The 25,166-nt window shown below is 36.9% G+C and overlaps 3 protein-coding genes across 3 annotated transcripts; 1 reads left to right on the plus strand and 2 right to left on the minus strand.

Moving 5' to 3' along the window:
• Positions 1-1,361: 1,361 nt before the first annotated feature.
• LOC135789038 (transcription elongation factor A N-terminal and central domain-containing protein) lies at positions 1,362-3,798 on the minus strand. Its single transcript, XM_065298613.1, has one exon. The coding sequence runs from the start codon at positions 3,589-3,591 to the stop codon at positions 2,515-2,517; it is 1,077 nt and encodes a 358-aa protein (XP_065154685.1). The 5' UTR covers positions 3,592-3,798; the 3' UTR covers positions 1,362-2,514.
• Positions 3,799-4,205: 407 nt separating this feature from the next.
• On the plus strand, positions 4,206-16,997 carry pwp2h (PWP2 small subunit processome component). The gene is made up of 21 exons (XM_065298544.2): positions 4,206-4,348; positions 4,556-4,668; positions 4,784-4,878; positions 5,016-5,115; positions 5,204-5,347; positions 5,519-5,654; positions 5,897-6,168; positions 6,709-6,852; positions 6,986-7,056; positions 7,145-7,281; positions 7,356-7,504; positions 9,992-10,139; positions 10,293-10,443; positions 10,543-10,723; positions 11,637-11,784; positions 12,248-12,356; positions 12,502-12,567; positions 14,486-14,704; positions 14,790-14,940; positions 16,522-16,596; positions 16,796-16,997. The coding sequence occupies exons 1-21, from the start codon at positions 4,331-4,333 to the stop codon at positions 16,977-16,979; spliced, it is 2,811 nt and encodes a 936-aa protein (XP_065154616.1). The 5' UTR covers positions 4,206-4,330; the 3' UTR covers positions 16,980-16,997.
• A 1,817-nt stretch (positions 16,998-18,814) lies between these two features.
• On the minus strand, positions 18,815-19,998 carry LOC135789029 (nicotinamide N-methyltransferase-like). The gene is made up of 3 exons (XM_065298601.2): positions 19,771-19,998; positions 19,495-19,702; positions 18,815-19,344 (listed from the first exon to the last, which is right to left on the minus strand). Exons 1-3 carry the CDS (start codon positions 19,925-19,927, stop codon positions 18,906-18,908), a joined length of 804 nt encoding a protein of 267 aa, XP_065154673.1. The 5' UTR covers positions 19,928-19,998; the 3' UTR covers positions 18,815-18,905.
• Positions 19,999-25,166: the final 5,168 nt, after the last annotated feature.

The raw sequence follows: 25,166 nt of genomic DNA on the forward strand, positions 1-25,166 counted from the left end.
TATTTTACATCAAAAAAGCTGTTGTGGTTGTGTGTGGCTGTACAAATCCACTGTATGTGTTTCTCTAAACATTTGAAATAATTTAGCCTGCTACTTCTGTGGTCACATTAAATTGTTGCTTATGACTTCAATGTGCTTAAAAATAAGGTGCCTTATGAGTTTTGTTCTCTTTTAGATTTGTTTATTTAAATAATGCAAAAATGTAACTTCCTAATTCCAGCTGACCTTTTAGCAGCATAACCAAAAACAAACACCTTATTTAAGCATCACAGGTGGAAAATACCCTCATAATTGCACAATATAAAGCAGGTTTTGAATTAAAAGTCTAGTGTCAAGAATTTGTTATTTATCCTGCAATGGATTTGGGCTGTCAAACTGAGCTACTACTTTCTTATGGCCTGTCTGTGTGCGCAAACTGATAATTTAGTCCATTAAAGTATAGTTAGGGTTGATAGACATCAATGCAGTATAATCTGTGTGCTGTTTGCACGCTCACATCCTAAACTCAGTTAAAAACAGATTCTGTTATCTTCTTAATCTCTCTCTCTACTACACACAGACACACTTTATCGAAAGGTTGATGGCTCTGAAAGAAGATCTCTTATTTCCTATTCATGCTACGTTTTGTCACAACAAAGTGGCACAAGCAAATTTTATTTAGTGTTTAATCATAAGCTTCAGCTTTATTAAAGCATTACTCTGACAACTGCAGTGATAGTGATTGATCATAACACTATTAACTTATTTTACTAAATGACATATCTCTGTGATATATATTAATGTGATAATTGTTTTAATGTGAGACATTAGAAAATATTCTAAAGAGAAACTAACAGGGTGTTTGAAGCACTATTCAATGCTATTTTTGTGTGTAAAAATATATCACATTTTTTGGTATCTGTATGTTACAGCTTCACATGCATTGTTCGGGTGTGATTTGGATTTATCATTTGTTTTATTTTGCTTAATCACATACAACTTTACGCCTTTAGTTTTAAACTAAACTGAAATCAAGGCACTAACTGGCATCATTTGAAAATAATAGCCCTTTTTTTTCCTCTTTAGCATCTAAATTTTTCCTGTGGAATCATCTTCCGATAAAATATTTATTCACGCTTCATTTTGTTAAAGAGCTGAAAGAAAAAATAAAGGTCAACTGTAAGGTAATTGTGTTGTTAAGTCTTTTGTCCTGGCAATTTAGTATTATTGTTTGCCTACTTCACATTTACACTGCAAATACACACGTCGATGCACAAATAAAAATCACTGATCTGCAGTAAAACATCAAGGTTATGCTACACTGCTATAGTCTGTGTTTGTATATGGGATGGTTTTGACTATTTGTGTCTTGAAGGGAAAGGTAAAGGGATTTTTTAGATGTATTTCAAATAAAATGGAAAGTACAAATCTGCTAATCCCTATGGTGGTACAATGGTATTACATTTTAACAATGTTAAACAAAAGTAAACAGTGAAAAGTTTTTAATTAAACTTTCCATAAAGGCAGGGTCCATGATTTTTGAAAGCCAATGTTGACATTTGAAATCACCTAAACAAACACGCCCCTACCCCAATAGAATCTGGACCTTCTGTTGATAGACCCGCCCCACACATACACAATCCAGACAACGATGTCAGTAGAAACGCCCCTTACTGCTGATTGGCTACAAGTGTGTTTTGGTAGTCGGCCTGACTGCCTTTTCCAAAGCGTTTTACAGAAATCATGCACCCCGCCTTTAATGCTTATAGGTTTACATTGCACTGTGTATCATAGTAAATAATAAATATTACACAACTGTTGCATTATATGAATCATTAAATCTTTATGATTTACGTTTTTAAATATAAATCTTTAACAATATACGTCTTTAATATACATCTTTTGAAAAAATATTAAGCAGCAAAACTTTTTCCAACATTAATAATCAGCATATTCAATATTAGATTTCTAAAGGATTGTGTGACACTGAAAAAGCTGCTTTGCATGACAGAAATAAATTATATTTTAAAGTATATTAAAATAGAAAACTATCATTTTAAATTGTAACAATATTTTACAATATTGTCTGTATTTTTAATCAAATAAATGCAGAGTTGAAAAGCACAGCTCTTTAAAAACTTTACAAATAGTAATGTGTAACTTTTGGGTGATACTGTAGACATTCATATATGTTTATCAGCTAAATCCAGTCCCAAAAGATATAAAAAAAGAGGCTGAAAATATTTTACAAATGCATTTTTGAAAAAAATATATAACTTAGAAGTCTGACTCTGCATAACATCATGTGTAAAGCCTGGGTCAAAATGTGTCATCTTAAAATTTATTTTGTGTATTTTAATAGTCCTGTGGATCATGTACTAAAAACTATGCATTAAAAACACATATCTTTCATGTCAAAACCACCCTGAATGCATTATGAAGGTTTATTGCACAACCATAAGAAATTTAATCTGATTGAAAAATTTGTATGTGTGAATTATTACACAGTTATCATCAATATACGTAAACACTTGCTCAAAGGCAAACCCAGCTACTGTGGTACCACTGCTCTCCACAATTAGCACAAGTCATAAAGGTCATCGAATCATCATCCGTACTGCCACTCCGTACCCATGACGGCAAGAAGAGCATTCCTCTTGAGATCTGTGTCACCCTGCAGTCCACACCATCACAGCGTCTGCAGCTAACTTTGTTGGTTGTTGTCCCTTCAACCACCTGTGGTAACTGATGCTCACTGATGCCCAAAGTGGTGTATGTTTCCCTGATCTGTCGAAGTTCAGCCCCTGCCATTTCCTCTGAAGACATGCGGGCAAATGCATCTGGAGTCAGGTGTCCTGACATAAGCCCTTGGCGTAGATGAGGGTTTTTTGGGTTCTTTAGGTTGGCCACCTTGCTCCTGATGCAGGACTTGTACTTAAACAGATTAGATCCGTGAAGACCATGGACGTGTGCTTCAATGCCCTGGGCAAGGGCTTTGTGTTTGTCCATATGATCCAAGCCTACTTGTTGATTTGGGGTAACATTAAGAGCCTGGAGAATCAGCTGGACACATTTGGTTCTTAGCTCCATGGAGCCAGAAGAAGTGCTGTAAGTACTTGGAAGAGGAAGTACGGAGGAAATATCTACACTACTGACTTCACATTTGTCTGGTTTTGCATCCTTTTTTATATCGTGTTGCTGTGTGCTGCATGTAAATGCCTCATTCTCATTCCCATTTAAGCATTGAGATCCACTGGTTACTGAGGGAATTTCCAAGGACACATCAACGTCAGGCAGGTTATGTGTCTCTAGTTCTTTGCCCTCACATTCGTCTATGTTGTTACTTTTCAGCACAGGTGACAACTTGTACAACTTCTTCCATTTTGAGAGCAAGCTCTTTGCTATCGTTTTAGCACTTACGACTGGACAGAACTTCAGGAGCTTATAAAGGACCCTGACAATTTCTGTGGTCTGAATCTGTTCTGACGTGACAGACGTTTTATTCAGATCTGTCAGTAATGATACAATATCTTCATAACTGCCATCGTTTTGCAACTTTTCTATCTGTGTGGCATAATGAATGATCTCTTTGGTGTCCATGGCCTTATACATTAATAATAATCGTTGCCTTCAACAGCGTTTAGCCTACATGGCACATTCGTTTATGAGAATAAATTGCTGCAAAATATAAATTAAATCCCTGACTAACGCAACGCCGTTACCTTCAAACAAACACGTGTCTTTTCGGTGAAACATTCATGAGTAACAGCCTGTTTTTAAAGAAACAATTGCGCTCCTACAGCCGCCGCCATGTCTGAAATAATCCAATGCATTGTAATGTAAACATAACAAACTGTCCTATAGAGGGCGTAGTTGTATCTTTATATAAAAGTCACATTCAACTGGACATTCTTCAAGTTATTAAGATCGATTTTCTACGTTTTTACTGTACATTTATAACACTAGATTGTATCCGTTGTTTTAGTTTACGTACATTGGCATTTGCTTACCCAAGTAGTCTAATGAAACAGTGCTGTGAATGAGTTTCTTCAACTTCGCACGAAAATGCATATTTTACGTAAAGTGTGTTTTTGATATACTAACCATAGTTAAACCATGCTAATTGTAGCTTTACGAACTTTAGCATTTTTACTATTATATGGCTATGACTTCTTGACAAATTTGTGTATAATTTTGGGGACTTTTATGTTCTACTTTAGGGGGCTTTTAGTTTGTAGTAACCCGGAAGTGACTGTAAACACGTGTGCTCATGTATTTAGAGTTTCTCACGTGTGGAACGATGGATTTTTGATGCTTACTGGATAGTTTATAACATAACATCTCAGAAAACATGAAGTTTGCATACAAGGTATGATGAAAGCTATTTTACTCTTGATGTTATTCTGAATACTTGCATTGTTTTTCCTTAAACATTTAACTTAAGTGAGATATTGCCTGTTGGATTAGAAGAAGGTCTAAGTTATATCAAATAAAATAACTAAACAATACATTTAATGGTTTATTCTGTGCGTTTGATATATAACGTTTGAATTGAAGTTGTTTATATTTCTTTTAGTTTTCCAACTTATTAGGGGCATTTTATCGCCACGGGAACCTGTCTTTCTCTAAGGATGGAAATTCTGTCATCAGTCCAGTCGGGAACCGCATCTCTGTCTTTGATCTGAAAAAGTACGAGTCTCTATATTTTATAATCTCCAATCAGAATGTTTTTAAAGCCAGTCTTAATTTCCAAGTGAAAGATTGCTGATTTTAGTTAAGGAATGTTTTTTTCTTTTTCCTGTAGTAACAAATCAGAAACTTTACCAGTGTCAACCACAAAGAACATCACTTGTTTTGGAATCTCTCCAGATGGGAATCTTGCCATACTTATAGATGAAGGTATTGAAAAGTCCACCATTCTCCATGCATATTTTTTTCTGTCAAGTCATGTGGGGTGTTCAAAACTTAATAATAATTTCAAACTTTGAAAAAGTCTTTTGCAAAGAAATGTTTTTTACACATAATGTTTAATTCAGATGGAGCAGCCGTTCTCATCAGCTTGGTCACTCGGGCAGTACTTCACCATCATCACTTCCATAGTCCCGTTCACAGTGTGTCCTTCTCTCCTGATGGAAGGTCAGTTATAACACACAGATCTTTATCATCTTCATAACATGACTTTGCTCTTTTGACATTTTCCTTTTTCATGTTTCTGTATTTAAAGGAAATTTGTAATAACAAAGGAAAATGTGGCTCTTATGTACCACGCACCTGGAAAAAACCGAGAGTTTAACGCATTTCCGTTAGACAAGAGTTATTATGGACCGTTTGATGAGACGACTTGTATCGACTGGACAGATGATTCCAAGTGTGTAAAAGCTTTACTCTATATTCTTTCATTTGATGTACTGTATTTTTCACAGTGCTTCTTTCATTTGAAGCGTTAACTTAAGTATGAATCAAACAACTAAAATTTGTTGAACTGTAATTTAACACTATTTAACCAGTTACACACTCACTTTTCTTCGGTGGTAACTAGGTGCTTTGCTGTTGGAAGCAAGGACATGACCACTTGGATCTTTGGGGCAGAGAGATGGGCAAATCTCATCTACTACTCGCTTGGTGGACATAAGGACATCATAGTGGGCTGTTTCTTTGAAAAGGACAGCTTGGATGTAAGTTTGTATAAAGTCTGATGTATTTTTGCAGAATGGGGGTAAATTAAATATTAGACAGGATATTTTAGAGCAGTTGACACCAACATGGTGCCCGTGGGCACAAGGTTGCCCACGTGGAGTCTGTGATTTGCCCGCCAAAGAAGCCAAGCTACTATAAATAATCTGTTATACTTATAAAATTAAGGCTATTAATAGAATGACATCTCTATGTTTTTACCTTTAATATTTTGCTTTTGCAGATGTACACAGTGAGCCAGGAGGGCACTTTGTGTGTATGGGAAAGTGACACCGAGCTCGAGGACTTACGGAAGGGACCAAAATACTCTGAGAGAAAGAAGATGCAGGAGGAGAAAAAAAGAAGAGATGAAGAAGAGGAGGCAAATGAAGATGCTGATATTGTGGAAAATATAGGCGAGGATGGAGAGTCCAGAGGAGATGTGATTAAAGGAAGTGCAGATGCACCCAAAGAAGTGGAAGGCATCAAAAATGTCCGCTACTCGCAGAGGAGCAAGTGAGTTTGTTTCATTTCATTTCAGGGGATATTTGAGGCATGTTCACACCATGACAAATGTTCGGTTAAGTGCTGTAAGCATTTTCATTTCAATAATGGTGGTTTATTCTGTGCAAACGAATACATAGATTTTTATAATGCAATTGCAATAACTGTATTTGTGATATTTAGTCGTATTTGCACTTGCGCAGGGCTGCCCTTGTGTGTTTTTTCTTTTCAAATTTTGAACAATGAACATGATTATGATAAACACCAGTCAATGCAAATGAAATAATTTATGAAAATTGGTAAAAATGAAATTGTGTTAGCATGTTGACAAGCAAATAATATACCATGGCACTGCTGCTGTATTTCTGTGTGTCCATAAGCACCATCTACTGTAAGAGAGGGATTTAAGACAAATTGTCTGGAAAACCGGGCTGAACTTGCATATTGAACCTGTGTGCACATGCCTTTAAACTGATTATATAGCATGATAAAAGCTTTCATATGTTAATAATAATAACACACACATGTGTATTTCTTGTTGTGTTCAAACAGACACTATTTTAACAAAGAAGGAGATTTTAATAAGTTGACAGCTGCTGCCTTCCACAAGAAAACGCGCATCCTTGTGACAGGCTTCGCATCTGGAGCTTTCCACCTGCATGAGCTGCCAGAATTTGACCTCATTCACTCACTCAGGTGTGCTATGTTTTATCATGAAAATCTGACTTTTTCCATGTTTAAGTGCTATAATTGGGTCCAGTGCTTCTATCAACCTAGAAAATGTGAAAAAGATCAACCCGGTAACTTATACGTATATTATAACATCTAGTATTTCAGATCAGAGGATTTCTGCTATTGCTATGAATCCCACTGGTGACTGGATTGGATTTGGCTGTTCAGGTATTATTCTCAGCCACGATTTTTTTTTGTTAAAGCACAACCATGTGCTATACTCTGCTGTAATTTCTTACTCTGTCCTTTGTTAAAGGTTTGGGACAGCTGCTGGTTTGGGAATGGCAGAGTGAGTCTTATGTGTTTAAACAGCAAGGACACTTTAACAATATGAACTCTTTGGCTTATTCACCCGATGGTCAATATCTTGTTACCGGAGGAGATGATGGGAAGGTGAGTTCTCTGACGCTAAAGTTTTGTTTAGGAAATAAAAAAGTAAGAGATTAAGTGAAACTGCTGCTTTGCAGGTAAAAGTGTGGAACACCAACAGTGGCCTCTGTTTCGTGACGTTCACTGAACACACCAGCTGTGTCACCAATGTCGCTTTCACCTCCAGTGGCTTTGTGATCGTCACTGCATCTCTAGATGGCACTGTTAGAGCGTTTGACCTGCACAGGTATCACATTAATCATTTTGAACTACACTCATTGTGCAATGCCTGCTTTTTGGATTCCCCTATAATATTTGTTACTTTTAACCTTTAAGGAAAACACCACCGTTTTTCAAAATATTTTATTATGTTCGTACCTCAACTAAGATAAATGAATACATACCTATCTTTTATCAATGCATACACATAATCATTGTACAGTGCGTCATGAATGTGTTAGCATTAAGCCTAGCCCCATTCATTTCTTAAGATCCAAACAGGGATGAATTTAGAAGCCACCAAACACTTCCATGTTTTCCCAATTTAAAGACTGTTACATGAGTAGTTCCATGAGTAAGTATGGTGGCACAAAAGAAAACTTGAAGAGTTTTTTTTTAAGCGGATAAAAATATTGTATGGCGGAGAAGCGCTTAGTTTGCAGCACTTCAAACTCTGAAGAAGTAATATTGACGGAAATTTAAGCGAGAGGGGGAATAGTCAGGAGTAGAGGTCGACCGATTTATCGGCCGTGCTGATAATTTGGCAGATTTAAAAAAATCTGATTTGGCCAATTTTGCGGCAAAATTAGGCCAATTAATAGGCAGACGCATCTGCGGGTACCTAAGCGTTACTGTAGAACTCGTGACGCCGCCTCCTGCTGCAGCTTGCTAAAGGCTGTGTGTTAAAGACTCTGCAGACATGCCTTGTTCACAAACAGCTGTAGTAAACGATGGCGGGATCGCGCGAATTAAGCACCCAGTACAACAGCGCGACGTGCAGTCACAAAGATTAGGCTCATTTCATGTGATTAATAAGTGATGATCTTTGTTTGCGTGACCGAGTGAGCAGGCTGCGCGCGCACCCTTTCTGTCTTCAAACTGTCTCTCTGCTCTCTCCCTCGCGCATATTACTCAAAACAAAAGGTCGGAAAACCAAATTATATCCAGCGAGGAAATCGTGTTGTTACAGTAACACTTTGTTTACAGTTTTGCGCTGCTCAGCCTGGATTAGCACACAATGCGTCCGATTAGCGAACTGACTCCTTTGAACCAATTCGTTTGAATAAACGGTTGAAACAACAGTGAACTCACAAGACGTCACTGTCAGCACATCAGTCATTGTAGCGCCTCAGAAATGAGAAAGTAAATGTGTTTAGAAAGATTTGCCCTAAATAACAACCTAAACTAAAAAACTTAAGACGTTTACTATGTTAACTTTACGATTATTAATAATTTATCGGGTCTGACAAAGAAGGATTTTATCCTACAAAGCTATAAAAGCCATGGTAAAAAACTGATCAAAGAGCAAGAAATGAAGACAACAGAGTGTCAGGTAGTTTCTGTATCTGTATAAAAAAATGTTGCCAGCCAAGCGCCAGTATTTTTTATGATTTTCACAAAAGTTTTATGCCTTCCAGAAAATTTTCTTTTTTAAATATATACACATACAATAAAAGAACAGACCCTCTGCTTTCAAACAAAATAACTTTTAATTGTTCTCTTTTCATCACCTCTCAAATATGGATAGATTTCTTCAAAAATGTCATATTTTAAGAAAAAAGCTGAGAGAATTGCATTTTTGTAAAGGAATTTTGTTAGAGATCAGATTCAGGGAAATGATACACATACACAGAGTTTAAACTATTGAAAATGTAGTTTTTTAATATATTACTTACTTTTAACGTACAGACATCTATTCAGCCTGCTATTCTGTGCTATTGTTTAGTTGAATAACTTGCCTTTCCAGATGAAATGTCTGTTCTTTGGCTTGGATTTTGTGAAATAATTTTCTAAATAAACGCGACGTAAAGTCCACTGTGACTTATATATGTTATTTCATCTTAATGACGCATTTTTAAATGATGCAGTTTATATTCCCGTATGGTTTATAGTATGGTTTTAAGTATGGTATTTTTTAATAAATTGGGTAAGAGCAATTACATATTACCGTAAAAACTCGCCAGGGGCAGGGAAATGTTTACCCTTAATTGACAAAATATCTCGTCAGTGGCGTGGAAAGAGTTAAGAGTGCCATATAAATAGTATATGCATTGTTTTGATGGATTAATCAAGAGATACGTCACAGGCTTGCCTTCTCGGATATAATTGCCACGAGGTCAGTCATTTTCGGATGCGGAGCCCTGCGTGTGCGCTCCGCTTTGACGTCATTTTTGCTGCGCATGCCAATGCGCTCATGCGTACGTGTTGAGTATAAACAAGGCTTTAGGAAGAGCAACACGATTCATATATGTCGTGTTGATGTGAAACTGAATTTCCGCGAACATGCTTTGGATACTATTACTTTGTACATAAATGACGATGTGTAATTAATGACTGTATTTTCAGTTTTGCGTGAATTAACCCATTAAACATTATTTTTGTGCACCTACCATCCAATAATCACAATTTACTGTGTTATTTTTGATATGAGATATTAGATTACCTGTAAAGATGTCAATCTGAAGATAATGTTACCTATACTGCTCTGCACTACTGACTCTCTCTGTTCTCTCAGATACCGAAACTTCCGTACCATGACATCACCACGACCGGCCCAATTCTCCTCACTTGCGGTAGACAATAGTGGGGAGTTGGTGTGTGCAGGTTCTCAGGACTCCTTTGAAATCTTCCTATGGTCCATGCAGACTGGACGACTGCTAGAGGTCAGAAACCACTGAATTTAGTGTGATGTGATAAATGCATGTCCTTTTGTCTATATAGTTGTCAATAAACAGAAATTTGTTAAATAATACTGTAGTTACTGGCTGCATCACTTTGTGTAATTCAGTTCTTTGTAACGCTTTACTGTCGAGCAGGTGCTCAGTGGTCATGAGGGTCCAGTCAGTAATTTGTGCTTCAGCCCAGTCCAGTCAGTGCTTGCCAGCGTGTCATGGGACAAAACTGTCCGGCTGTGGGACATGCTAGACAGCTGGCAGACCAAAGAGACTTTGCGGCTCACCTCTGATGGCAAGTTGACGTTTAACTATTCACAGAGAAATAAACTGATTGGATTGGAAAGAATATGATGTGTTATTTTAAGATGTCTCTGCACCTTTGCTCATTCAGGACTCGCTGTTACATATCGTCCTGATGGTCAGGAGTTGGCAGTGGCCTCTCTGGATGGGACGATCACATTCTGGAACCCTCAGACTGGAGGACAGACTGGCTCTATTGTTGGCCGCCATGACCTGCAGGTGGGACGTAAAGAGACTGACAAGATCACCGCTAAACAGTCTGCCAAGGGAAAGTAAGTATCAGTGAGTAGCAAAGAGGTTGGAAATGAAAGAATTAAAGGAAAACACCACCGCTTTTCAATATTTTACTATGTTCTTACCTCAACTTAGATGAATGAATACATGCTTATCTTTTTTCAATGCGTGCACTTAATCTTTGTACGGCGCATTGTGAATGTGTTAGCATTTAGCCTAGCCCATTCATTCCTTAGGATCCAAACAAGGATGAATTTAGAAGCCACCAAACATTTTCATGTTTTCCCTATTTAAGGACTGTTACATGGGTAGTTACATGAGTAAGTATGGTGCCACAAAATAAAAAGTAGCGATTTTTTTAAGTGGATAAAAATGAGAACTATATTGTATGGAGGAAGAGCACGGAAGAGTTCACAGGAGTGATGATGTTACTGCACCAGAGGTCGAAGTGCTGCAAACTAAGTGCTCTTCCGCCATACAATATAGTTCTCATTTTTATCCACTTTAAATCACCACGCTTTAAACCTGGCTTCTTTGGTGGCTTTTAAATTCATCCCTGTTTGGATCCTAAGGAATGAATGGGGCTAGGCTAAATGCTAACACATTCACAACGCACTGTATAAAGATTAAGTGCACGCATTGAAAAAAGATAGATATGTATTAATTCATCTAAGTTGAGGTAAGAACATAGTAAAATATTGAAAAACAGTGGTGTTCTCCTTTAAGGCTGGGGGAGGATATCATTTACTGATGCAAAATTGAAAAGCAATGGCACATGTCTACTACATACAGACAGAGTCACCTTACATTGTTGCTAAAAAATAAATGTTGGCATTTTTGGTAGTTGCTTTGCCTCACTGAAATGACAACAGAATGAATTTAAAATATTTTATACCTGCTATACCTAGGTGAATGTAGAAATGGCATTAATCACTTATTTTCACTTTGTAGTTCCTTCACGTCCTTGTGCTACTCAGCGGATGGCGAATCGATCCTTGCAGGTGGGCAGTCGAAGTTCGTGTGCATTTATAACATCAAGGAGCAAGTCCTGATGAAGAAGTTTGAGATCTCTTGCAATCTCTCTCTGGACGCTATGGAGGTACACATTTGACAGTTTTGCTTGAAACGACATTGACAAAAATCCCATTTTGATCATATTGTTAGGATTTTTTAATAGTAAATAAGTTCAATAATAGTTGAATATAATGTCATTAACTCATCTTTTGTCAAAATAGATCATTGTGTCAGGTTTCTTTAACATAATTGAGATGAATACATAGATTAAAACCTGCTTCATTCATCATTTCCTTGTTAACACGCCCATTGATGCATTAGTGAAGTGACAGGCAGGTGAAATGTAAACCGTGCACTAAAAAGAACATTACTTTTTTGGGTTTTATGGCAGGTCTAAAATCTTATTTATTAATATGTGTATATATATTCATACAGTTATTTTGTAAAGTCGCTGGCTTTTATAAAATTTTAAGCAATGGGAATATATCCAAGTATTTTATAATCAACACTTTTAAGAATGAGTTCATGTCACGTTCTTGTGTTTTCAGGAGTTCCTCGACAGGCGTAAGATGACAGAGTTTGGTAATCTGTCTTTAGTGGATGAAGGTGCAGGGGATGGAGACGGTATACAGCTCAGTCTTCCCGGAGTCAAGAGAGGCGAGTCCACACCTCATTTATCAATGTTCACTTTCCCATCAGTTTAGCTAAGCTTTATGCTTTAAAGAGCATTGAAGGTACAATTGAATATAATGTTACTGACTTTTGCTTACATCTCTCATTCCTTTCTCTCCTCATCTCTTAGGTGATATGAGCTCCAGACACTTCAAACCTGAGATCCGGGTTAGCTCTCTCTGCTTCTCACCTACCGGTATAGTTTTTGTTTATACAGCACAACACATTAAAGTCTTGATAAAGTCAGATATAAAAAGTGTTCTGAGTTTGAAAAATTAAAAAACATGAAATCAAATTTGAAAGATGGAAAAAAACAAGTAAATTAAATAAATTATCTAAATCTTCCCAAAAATATTCAGCTCACTCTCTGCTCACAAGTGGTGGGGGCGTGTCCTCTGTCTGTGCTGAAACCACGCCCACTTGTGAAAGCTGCCGTATCTCTCAACTTTCAAATATCACTAGAACTTGAATGGATGCTCGCGATTGTGTTAGGGGTGGGGCCACGATGGTGGCTCAAGTTAAGCATTGAGCCACTGTTTTAGGCTCGCCCTAAAAAATTCGGAACTTAGTAATGGTGAAAAACTGTTTAATGATCTAACTCTGCAATACAGTACTACATAGTTTACAGTATTTGTGGTGTGTTTTAGCAATACATTTCTAACCTTTATAAAAACATTTTTTAACCCTTTAACTACCTCTCAACCAAATGGTTGAGCACATTTTTAGGCAAAATATTTTATTGAAAGGAGTACCTAAGCTGGTTGAGCTATCTCTACCATTTGCCTGAGGTATGTTTTGCCAAAAACTCTACTAGATGTCAATCAACATTTCTTCTTAGATGGATGTCAGAGACACAGAAATCACTCATGCCATGTGAACTGTTCTTGGTGAAATTTTGCAAGGAAAGCATATTTTTTGACATATTACACTGTAAGAGCCCTAACTTTACAAAATTGTTACTTGATGCCATAAAGAAACTTTAGTATGTTCTTAATAATTTTTAAAAAACACAGTTGATTTGTCACTTTATGGTAAAAGTCGAGAGCTAAGCTAATGTCTTTAAATCATCCATTTCTGTAGTCAGAATGTACTATTTATAATATTCACCCAGCTCTACGTATCCACTAAACCCACTGCATCCCTCACTCCCACTTTTCTATCAAATAGTCTTCAGGAAATTAGATCCTGGTTCTCTCAAAATTTTCTCAAGCTTAATAATGATTAAATTGAACTCCTCCTTATTGGCATAAAATCCATTCTTTCTAAAATAAATGACCTTTTATCTCTATCAAAAGTTCATCTGTGTCCCCCCTTCCCCACAGGTTAGGAGTCTGGGTGTCATCCCAGATAGCACTTTGTTGTTCCAGTCTCATATTAATAACATTTACTAGGTCACCATATTTCTATTCTCTCGTCTATGTCCATCTCTCTCCCCAAACAGTGACGAAATTCTGGTTCATACCCTGGTCACCTCCCGCGTAGATTATTGCAATTCTCTTCTCTATGGTTTACCTGACGACATCCATTCATAAATTACAACTAGTTCAAAACTCTGCTGCCCGCATCATTGCCAGAACCCCCTCTATCGGTCATATTACACTTGTGCTGCACCAACTTCATTGGCTCCCCATCAAATACCGTATTATTTACAAGATCCTTCTCCTTACATTCAAAGCTATTAATAATCTTGCCCTTCAGTATCTCACCGAGTTCATACATATCAAGACACCCTCCCGTTCTCTCAGGTCTTCTTCCCCTATCCAGCTCATTCTTTCACCTACAGTTCTCGTCTGGTTACTATAGGGGTCTAGAGCTTTCAGTCGCCTCTCTGCGCAACTACATTCAACACGCTACACTCTTTACTGATTGTTTGTTGGAATCTGTGTTTTATTGTTGATTTTGTAACGTGACCTTGAGTGTTGAGAAAGGCACCCATAAATAAAATGCATTATTATTATTATTTGCTGAGAAATAGACATTTCTGATCATTCATAGCTCTGAATATGAAACCCAGGCAGTTAAAGGGTTAATGTTGACTTCAGAGGGACTTTAACAGAGATATACTTTCATTAAATAATGAACGGCGTGAAGTTTTGGGATTCTTTTCCATTCAGGGCGCAGTTGGGCAGCAGCTTCCACTGAAGGTTTGCTTATCTACTCTCTTGATGCTTCACTCGTCTTTGACCCCTGTGATCTGGATATGGATGTCACACCAAAAAGCATCCGGCGACAGGTGAAGAAAAAAGAGTGGGCATCTGCAATTTTGCTGTCTTTTCGCCTGAATGAAATGCCACTCATAAGAGAGGTCCTGGAAGCAGTCCCTTATGACCAAAGTATGACACTTTTGAAAATTATTCCACTTTGTCACATTCAAAGCACAACATTTTCTTTATATATTATTGTGTGTTGCTTCTACAGTTACAGTGATATGTAGCTCACTCCCAGATGTGTATGTGGATAAGCTTTTAAACTTTGTGGCCACAACATTGGAGAAGTCCAACCACCTGCAGTTCTACCTCACCTGGGCGCAGTGTCTGCTCACCTTACATGGACAAAAGCTCAAGAGTCGGTCAGTACGATAAGTCATATATTTTACTACAGTTTAGACAATTATTACTTAAAGGGATAGTTCGGCCAAAAATGATATTAAACCCATGATTTACTCACCCCCAAGCTGTCTGAGTTGCATATGTCCATCGTTTTTCAGACTAACACATTTTCGGATATTTTAGAAAATGTTTTAGATCTTTCAGTTGATTAAATGTAATGTTACAGGGTCCACCCATTGTCCACGACCTTCAAGTCCAAAAAAAGTGTGTCCATCCTTCACAAAATAAATCCAAACGGCTCCAGGATTATAAACAAAGGTCTTCTGATGGTAATCCGCGCGGTGTTGTTGTAGAAATATCCATATTTAAAACTTTATTAATGAAAATAAATACCTTCCGGTAGCGCCGCCATCTTAGTCGCGTCCGCATTCAGGATTGAGAGCTTACGCAGCCTACGGAGGCTACTCTGCTCCGTGCCCCCGCAATCCGAATTTGTCATACGTCACTAAGAAAAGTGCGTACATTACGCTAATACTCTCTCCTGAATACAGGGGAGTCTAAGATGGCTACCGGAAGGTATTTATTTTCGTTAATAAAGTTTTAAATATGGACATTTCTACAACAACACCGCGCTGATTACCCTCAAAAGACCTTTGCTTATCATCCTGGAGCCGTTTGGATTTAATTTGTGAAGGATGGACGCACTTTTTTTGGACTTGAAGGTCATGGACTATGGGTGGACCCCGTAACATTACATTTAATCAACTGAAAAATATCCGAAAATGTGTTTGTCTGAAAAACGATGGACATATGCAAGTTGGACAGCTTGGGGGTGAGTAAATCATGGGTTTAATATCATTTTTGGCCGAACTATCCCTTTAAAATTAGATTTTTACTACAGATAACTAAACCAACAAATATTTATTTACTAATGGCAGGAAGATAGAAATCTCTTTTATTTTCATAAACTGTTGTTATTCTTTAAATCTGTTATTTCAGGTTATATTTGAGAAGCTCAGATCCAAAAACTGTTAAATGCCACCTCTTTCAAAAATGAGAGAATAATATTAACCAAAATGCTCTGCACAGTTTATATGTTTATCAAATACTGGTTTGTTAGCATTTAAAAGTCCATTAAGAGTCTGATAAAAAATGCTTATTTACAAGATAACATGTTATACACACTCATCCGACCACACACACAGTAAGACTGTTAAAGGTGCTCTAAGCGAATTGAAGCGTTTTAGACCATAAAACATTTTTTGTTACATACCGGAAACATCTCCTCACTATCTGCTTGCTGCCTGTCCGCTGATCAAACTGTAAAAAAACGCGATCTCTGTAGACAGCCCAGGCTTCACAAACGGCAATATCAACAAATGGCCAAACCTAGCAGCACAAAACAAAACAAACTATTCCAGCCAATAAATGACAAGAAGGATTTGGGGGTGGGGGTTGGGCGCGTTCATGAAAGCACGGAAGGGAGGGGGAGGGGGAGGAGTTAGCTACGCTCCGTCTGTTTGAAAACAGTTTCAAACGTCAACAATAACTAACGTCTCGCAGATTCGCTTAGAGAGCCTTTAATGTATCTCTTTTTTCAGATCTGGAGCAGTACTGCCTACTGTACAGCAGCTATTAAAGAGCATCCAAAAACACAGTGATGATATGTCCAAACTGTAAGCTTGTCCATATTTAATATTTTTCCCATACATTTACTGGTTAAACATTTTTCATGTTTTTTTATTGCAAACAGATGCATGCATTTCGTTTTCTTTTATAAGTAATTTTGTACCATATAAACAGTGGTTATTTTATTTTTTAACAAAACTATTACATTTATTGCAATATTACAAAACAATTTTCTTTACTTCCCAGTTGTGACTGGAACATTTACAACATTCGCTACGCTGCTGCTCTGTCCAAACAGAGTGGGATGAAAAAAATAGTAACAGAGGTCCACAGTGATGAAGAAGAGGAAGAGGAGTCATCATCAGAGGAAATGGACTCTGAGGATGATGATGAGGAGAATATGGATGAGTCTATAATAGTGGAAAACTGAAATGTAGATTCGGATGAACCCTTTTAATGAAACTTTACAGAGCAAGCACAGCACCCGAATAAATGGAAAGCAGATCAGGGCCAGAACAAGGAGCGTTGCTTACTGCAACACCACGCATCCTGAGGATTACTGTTGGTGACATGGAAGTGTGAGGCCCATCTTACCCCCAAAGCATCATGGGAAAAGTTATTTGCTTATTTAATACTGATGTTATGCATGGACACTTCACCAAGTACTATACTGTTATTGATTTATACGCCCCAAAAATACACACAGCTGTATATGATGGTCCATTTGTAAATATATGGTGACATATAGGTTTTCTATATTATTGAGGTGACTCGTCTTGCCCTTGTTTTATTAAGTTTTCAAGTTAAGTCTTCAATTTGCACTGCTTAATATGGAATTATATTCTGAGCATCTATAGCTTGTAAATTTGCAATATGTCAATATGATGGTTAATAATTAAAGGGAGGTCTTGTATACCAAGCTTTATAGGTCATACTTTCAAATAACCATCTAATCATAGTTTTCACTATTGTCTGTCACCAAAAGACTCCTCAAATCATTTCACTTGTGTTTTTGTTATTTCCCATATGTTTTGGCCTTCTGTTATTAAAATTAGTGTAATGCTTGAAAAAGTTCTGCATAGTCTCCAAAGCTTCCTTTTATAAGTGTTATTTAAAGGGGATAAATCATGAAAATCTGATTTTTCATGTTTAAGTGCTCCCCAGTGCTTCTATCTACCTAGAAAATTTGAAAAAGATCAACCCAGTAACTTAGTTTTGTTCTTTGCAATCACGTAAAAGATTAGGTCATTGAAATTTGGCTCCCCTTGTGATGTCAGAAGGGGATAATACTTATTATGCCGCCCCTTAAAACCATGCGCTGCCATTTAGTGCAGAGAGAAAGAGACAGAAAATTAAATTTTAACAAACCACTATCATTGTGATCAGTGTTTAAGTTTCATCAGCTCATTAGCATTTTAAAGGACACACCCGAAAACGGCACATTTTTGCTCACACATACAATGTGGCAATTTTAACATGTTATAGTAAATTATCTGTGGGGTATTTTAAAGCTCACATACGCATTCTAGGGACAGTTAAAGACTTATTTTACATCTTTAAAAACAAGTCTTGTGACATGTCCACTTTAAAAAAAATATATATGTAAATGTATTTCACAGTAATGTTTATTACTTTCCAAATGTTTATTTACATAGTGCATTTAAGAAGAAACTGGCTTAAACCATTTTATTTCAAAACCATAATAAAAAGCAGTTATTGAGCAGATAACATCTCTACAGAGTTTTCCTGAATAGCTGTTTCATACCGCCATGCTTTATTTTATTTAAAAAAAAATTAATGTGTGATTGCGAGATAGAATTTGAACATTTCGGGAGCCCCATTTACTTCTAAAATAGGAAAAAGTATACCATCATGTAAATGGGGCTCATGAACGGTTTGGTTACAAACATTTCTCAAAATATCTTCCTTCGTGTTCATCAGAACAAAGACATTTATACAGGTTTGTAACAACATGAGAGGGAGGAAATGACATAATTTTAATTTGGGGTGAACTATCCCTTTAAGTAGCTGCTAAATTATTTCTTGTATATGGTAAAAATTAGTCTGTTAGTAAAAATGGGATATATTATTTTACTTTTTGATATTGATATGATATCTTAATTTTTTTAAATGAGGTTTTAAACCTACTTTGGTTTTACCGGTAGCATTTTTACATATTAACTAGTTAAAGATCTTTGGGCTCGAAATTCATATGGCTGGGTACCCTACTTTTTACTGTGTGTATGTAAACGATTGTAACCACCACCTATTTTTGATCCAGGAAAACCCTGAACTAAAGTGCTGCTAATTTAAGTTAAGCATGCTACGCTGATTTTGTTCTGTTTTGTTAGTTTCTCTATTTGGTTTGCAATTTAGAAGATTTGTTTGCCACAAGATAAAAAACAGCCTCAAAGTCAGACACAGAGTTGCTTTTTGGGTCTTCTGCAGGCAGTATGTTAAACTCATGGATAGAGAAGCCTGCACCTCTAAGTGCTTCCTCAATATCACACTGACTCAATTTAAGACAGGAAAAGGACTGTTCATTCACCTTGTAGAAGGTTTCACCCAAAACACCTATCATGACGAGAAGTCCACCAGGACGCAGGAGCTTGCTCAGCCCATGTAAAGCGTGACGGTATACCTGAATGTCTTTACATGCTGCTTCCAGGCACAGGGATGTAATGACACAGTCAGCTGGTTCCAGTGTGTGCGGATAGAACGGATTCTCCAACCGCACATCACATTTTAAGACTTTTTTGACTCGTTGCCTCAGTAAAGCCTCCAAATCAGACGGGCTGTATAAATGAATTGAAAGCGATATGAATAAATTCTATCAAAATGCCAGGAAATATGGCTCATTGTTATTTTGCCAAGACTTGTTTAAAGACGAGAACGATTTTTTATAAACTGCCCATGGAGAATAAACACACCAAATATAGGCTCACCTTTCACCATCCAGTTCACAGACGTGCTGTAAAATAGGTGTCCAGTCTAAACAGCCGTCTTGATTTTCCAACCATTTTTCGATTTCTCTACGATTATTATCGACGAAATCAGACAATACAATCTCGTCATAATGTTGAGACGCGCTCAAGACGCTGTATATATTTGGCCCGCTACCAACATCAATCAGCCTCTGGCCTTTATGTTCTCCTATAGAACAAACAATTGCCTAGTAACAAATTTTATAGCGGTTTAATTGACTAGGATTGCTTGCTTACCTGCTGAGAAAATTCTGCTAAGGCTTCTCAAAACGAAACTAAGGAAATTTTCCTCAGAGTGACCGCGGGGGCAGGAATAGAAATTCTTAACATATGCACGTGAGTCAAAATGCACCTCATAAAACTCTCCCTCAGTAAAGCTCAGGCATTCACTCATTATTACCAAAACGTATGTGATGACTTCTTTTGTTGTTTATTAAAGCAACTGGGATTTCCGAAAGTCCAGACTTGCGCAACTGACACACACTGAGTGAGAGGCTGGATCCGTACACTAACCAATGAGAATTACAGATCAAAATAGAATTTGCTTAAGATCATTTTACTCAATCATTAATAACAAGTCTCTCTCTGTTATTTGTGTGTCACGTTGTCGTGTCAGTGATTCTTGGGAATTTGGATAAAACAGGTTTAAAGAGTAACTAAACCCCAAACCAACATTTTTTAGTTAATGATCTGTAATGATGCTTTATTAGTGCTGTTCATTGATTTTAGTAAGTTTTTTGACATTTGGATATAAAGTGTTTCAATACAATATATGGTGTAAAAACGTCTGAGTGCTGCCCTCTTGAGGTTGAACAGTGGCTACTGCAGTTGAATTTTCCTATTGGATGTTGGGTCCAAGAAATGACTCGTGACGTAAGCAGGTTCAAGCTCACCACGCCCTTGTTACGATCTCACCACACACTTAGTTCGTCCCCTATCTCCGTTGGGATCTGCCCACTTTTCTTGCATTTTTCAAATATTGCAGTGGGTGGAGTCAGGCTCTGACCAGGGGTTTAGTTACACTTTAAAATTTGAAAAAAAAGTTAGTTAAATTACAAAATCTGAAGGTAGGCCTATATCATTATAGACCAAAGTCTTGGCTGTTCAGCAATTTACCGGTGCAACCTCCCCTATTTGTGTTTTTTTTTTATAAAATAGACTTTTATTACGGTGGCCGACAGGGGTTGCTGCACTGCAACGAAAGAAAACACATGCAAATAGAAAAAACACCAGCAAATCAAGAAAACATCTTCATCAGTTTGACAACACATACGCTGCAGATCTCGCAACACATCCAAATACAGAAACGCATTGCAAATATCACAACACAAACAAAAACAGAAACGGGTTCCAAATCTCACAACACGAACAATAACAGAAACGCGCTGCAAATTTCTCAAAACACGACCAATAACAGAAACGCGCTGCATTAACAGAAACGCACTGCAAGTAGTTCAAACGACAACGGAAGTGTTTCAGGGGGGGTCACAAAAAGTGATGCACCGGTCTGAGAAGTGTTTTCGGTTTACATTCAATTCGTCCGTGGAGCTTTTGTGAGTTTACATCGATCAAATGTAAGTTTTTCTTGTTTATTTTAATATCCTAATCGCATATTTGTTTTAGCCTTTCCATTATTATTAGACTATAGACTTAAATAATTTGACGAAATACATAATAAATTGTGAAATGTTGTGTTAGCTAAGGTTGGCTTAGTTACACAAATGTCACTAGATAGTGTTCTAGGAGGACAATAAATACCACATTCTTCATTAAAGGCGCTCTAAGCGAATAATGTGCGACGTCACTTCCTGTTGATGTTTGAACTGTTTTCAAACAGACAGAGCGTAGCTAACTCCTCCCCCTCCCCCTCCCTTCCGTGCTTTCATGAACGCGCCCAACCCCCACCCCCAAATCCTTCTTGTCATTTATTGGCTGGAATACTTTGTTTTGTTTTGTGCTGCTAGGTTTGGCCATTTGTTGATATTGCCGTTTGTGAAGCCTGGGCTGTCTACAGAGATCGCGTTTTTTTACAGTTTGATCAGCGGACAGGCAGCAAGCAGATAGTGAGGAGATGTTTCCGGTATGTAACAAAAAATGTTTTATGGTCTAAAACGCTTCAATTCGCTTAGAGCACCTTTAAAACAAGTAAAAATAAAAACAAGTAAAAATAACGTGTGTGTGTGTGTGTGTGTGTGTTTCTATGTGAGGTTTTTGTGCTAATAATAGCTTATAGAACGTCTAACCGAACGTCCAACCAAACGTTCTATGTGTGTGTGTTATTTTCAGGCAGCAAACATACTATTTATAACTATATACAATAGTGTTAATTCAAGTTTTTTTCATATTTTATTAGTTTTATATAATCTTTTTTATAAACTCTTTTATTATGTCTCAAACTTGTTCAATTTATATTGTGTGCTATGTGTTTTACAAATAGTGTTCCCCTCAGTAGTCTTTCTCCCTCTCTACAGGCTCTTGCAGTTCAATTCTATGGTGCTACCATATCACACTATGCATCTGGTTGCTCTCAATGTAATAACAGGTCCTTTAGCTTTCCTAGAAGAATAAAAAGACAAAATACAGAATAATTATGTTAAATCTCATTTACCAGCCCAGAGAATATGCCTAGCATAAGGCTGGAGACATAATAATTGTAAAAATGAACAAAGCATTTACTGAATAATCTGAACAGCGACTTTCTCAGTGTTCCTATACCATGCAAAGTTAATGTACAATTAATGACATTATGGTCCCATGACATAAAAGACTTCGAAAACTATTTGTAAAACACATAGCACACAATATAAATTGAACAAGTTTGAGACATAATAAAAGAGTTTATAAAAAAAGATTATATAAAACTAATAAAATATAAAAAACAACTTGAATTAACACTATTGTATATAGTTATAAACAGTATGTTTGCTGCCTGAAAATAACACAAACACACAACGTTTGGTTAGACGTTCGGTTAGACGTTCTATAAGCTATTATTAGCACAAAAACCTCACATAGAAACATGCGTGTACACACACACACACACACACACACACACACACACACACACACACACACACACACACACACACACACACACACACACACACACACACACACACACACACACACACGTTATTTTTACTTGTTTTTATTTTTACTTGTTTTAATGAAGAATGTGGTATTTATTGTCCTCCTAGAACACTATCTAGTGACATTTGTGTAATTAAGCCAGCTAACACAACGTTTCACAGTTTATTATGTATTTCGTCAAATTATTTAAGTCTATAGTCTAATAATAATGGAAAGGCTAAAACAAATATGCGATTAGGATATTAAAATAAACAAGAAAAACTTACATTTGATCGATGTAAACTCACAAAAGCTCCACGGACGAATTGGATGTAAACCGAAAACACTTCTCAGACCGGTGCATCACTTTTTGTGACCCCCCTGAAACACTTCCGTTGTCGTTTGAACTACTTGCAGTGCGTTTCTGTTATTGGTCGTGTTTTGAGAAATTTGCAGCGCGTTTCTGTTATTGTTCATGTTGTGAGATTTGGAACGCATTTCTGTTTTTGTTCGTGTTGTGATATTTGCAACGAGTTTCTGTATTTGGATGTGTTGCGAGATCTGCAGCGTATGTGTTGTCAAACTGATGAAGATGTTTTCTTGATTTGCTGGTGTTTTTTCTATTTGCATGTGTTTTCTTTCGTTGCAGTGCAGCGACCCCTGTCGGCCACCGTAGAGTTATTACTCAAACAAAAGCCTAAGCCTAAATAGAAAAAGTAATGATTTTTTTATTTAATAAAAATATTTTTGTATTAAGAGAGACTATTACTTTAATAACTCAACAGCACTGAAGAAACATATTGTAAGAATATTCATTTAAAACAAATAAAACTCCGTCTGACAGTGGTGACACTAATCTGACAGTGACAGTGGCCTCATTACAACATACAATTCCAAAATGTATACCACTCAAGTCAATGGCTTCTTGCTTAAACTTTATGTAAATATTTGGTCCAAAAAATAACAATCCTGAGCACTGTGATGAACAAATATCAAATCATACATTCTTAAAATATATAAAACCTGACAGAAGAGACAAAAAACCTGACGGTGGTGACATCTGACGGTGGTGCCAATAACCTACTCTTTCACATGAAATAGATGAGTTGTTCACATTAGCCATCTTGTTTCTCCTCTGTTGCTAGCTACTTCAGACCTCTTCTTAAAAATTATACATTTATTTCATAATCTAATCTTATATTTTTTTATACAAAGATGACGGTGTTGACAGCCAACATTGCAAGGTGGGGCCCATGTGGGCCTCATATGGGCTTCCTATGTGGGCCCTATGGGTTTGTCCATGGGTTCCACTATGGCCCCGCCTGGGTTGCCCACATGAATTTGATATAGAAACTGAGTGGGGCTAATGTGGGGCCAAGCTGGACAACACACATGGGGCCCATATTGGCCCCACCTAATGAAGCCCACATTATTTACAAGGGCCCAGTATGGGTTTTTAATACTGGACTGGTCCCATATTATGTAATAATTTAATGCTTAATTGTAATTTGCTTAAATAATATATCTGTTTTAAATTGAAAATCGATTAAAGCAAAAAAAAATTCAGTTCGGTAAATATCAGTTTTCAGCATAAATATTTAACAGTTCATTCATCTGTAACATCAAAAAACATGAAGAAGGTGCAATATGAGAAATCAAATAAAAAAACTGTAAAGGTTCAATATATCAAAATACTTTATTGTCAATTTATAACAATACAATGCTAAAATAATCATGAACATTTCAAAACTGCTAAGGCAGGTAATGACTAACAATTTAACATTACACTTTAAATAAGCATTAAAGAAGTCAAACTCTTAAAATACTTGAGACTCAAAAACAACACAAATATTGCTCACTGTTCTAGAAATGCTCTTAATTCCGATCATCAATTTATCTCTACTCAACAGTTTTATGAGATCGTAGATCGTAATGAGGTCTCCTTATACGAAACACCTGACTCCACTCATCAGGCTTCTTTCAGAATGTTTGAAACATTTCTTTAATTAACACACTGATGAACTTCATGATGACATTTCTTATTTTCACTCATGCTCAGTTTTAAAATTAATAATTGGCAGGTAAACATTATAAATATCACAATTAAATGTAAAAAATAATGCATTTTTATTTGAAATGTTTTATACGGATCAGATCCTATCTGTGATATTATTTGTTCTTTGTATAAAAGTGCCAATCAACCAAAAGTTATTATTTTAAGATTTTAAATGTATTAAGATGTATTTCAAGCATAAAAATGTTTTGCCCACATAGGTGCCATTAGGGCCCCACATTGCCCATGTGAAGCCCATGCCCACATGTAACCCATGCTGCCTAGATGGGACCCACGTGGGGCCCACATATCAATGTTGGCTGGGGTTATGGTTGTCACAGTAGCAGTGTCCAAACATATGAACAAGTTTAAGAGAAAATAGCAAACATACAGGAGCTTGAGTGATCTTGAAGCATGCAGTAGAGCTGAAGGTTTGAAAATGGGGTCCTCAGGAATGCAGTTGACCCTGTAGTTGTCTGATTTTATTGCTTTTTATAAATATCTGACTGTG

The sequence above is a fragment of the Paramisgurnus dabryanus genome, chromosome 7 (assembly GCF_030506205.2).
Source record: "Paramisgurnus dabryanus chromosome 7, PD_genome_1.1, whole genome shotgun sequence".
Lineage (NCBI taxonomy): Eukaryota > Metazoa > Chordata > Actinopteri > Cypriniformes > Cobitidae > Paramisgurnus > Paramisgurnus dabryanus.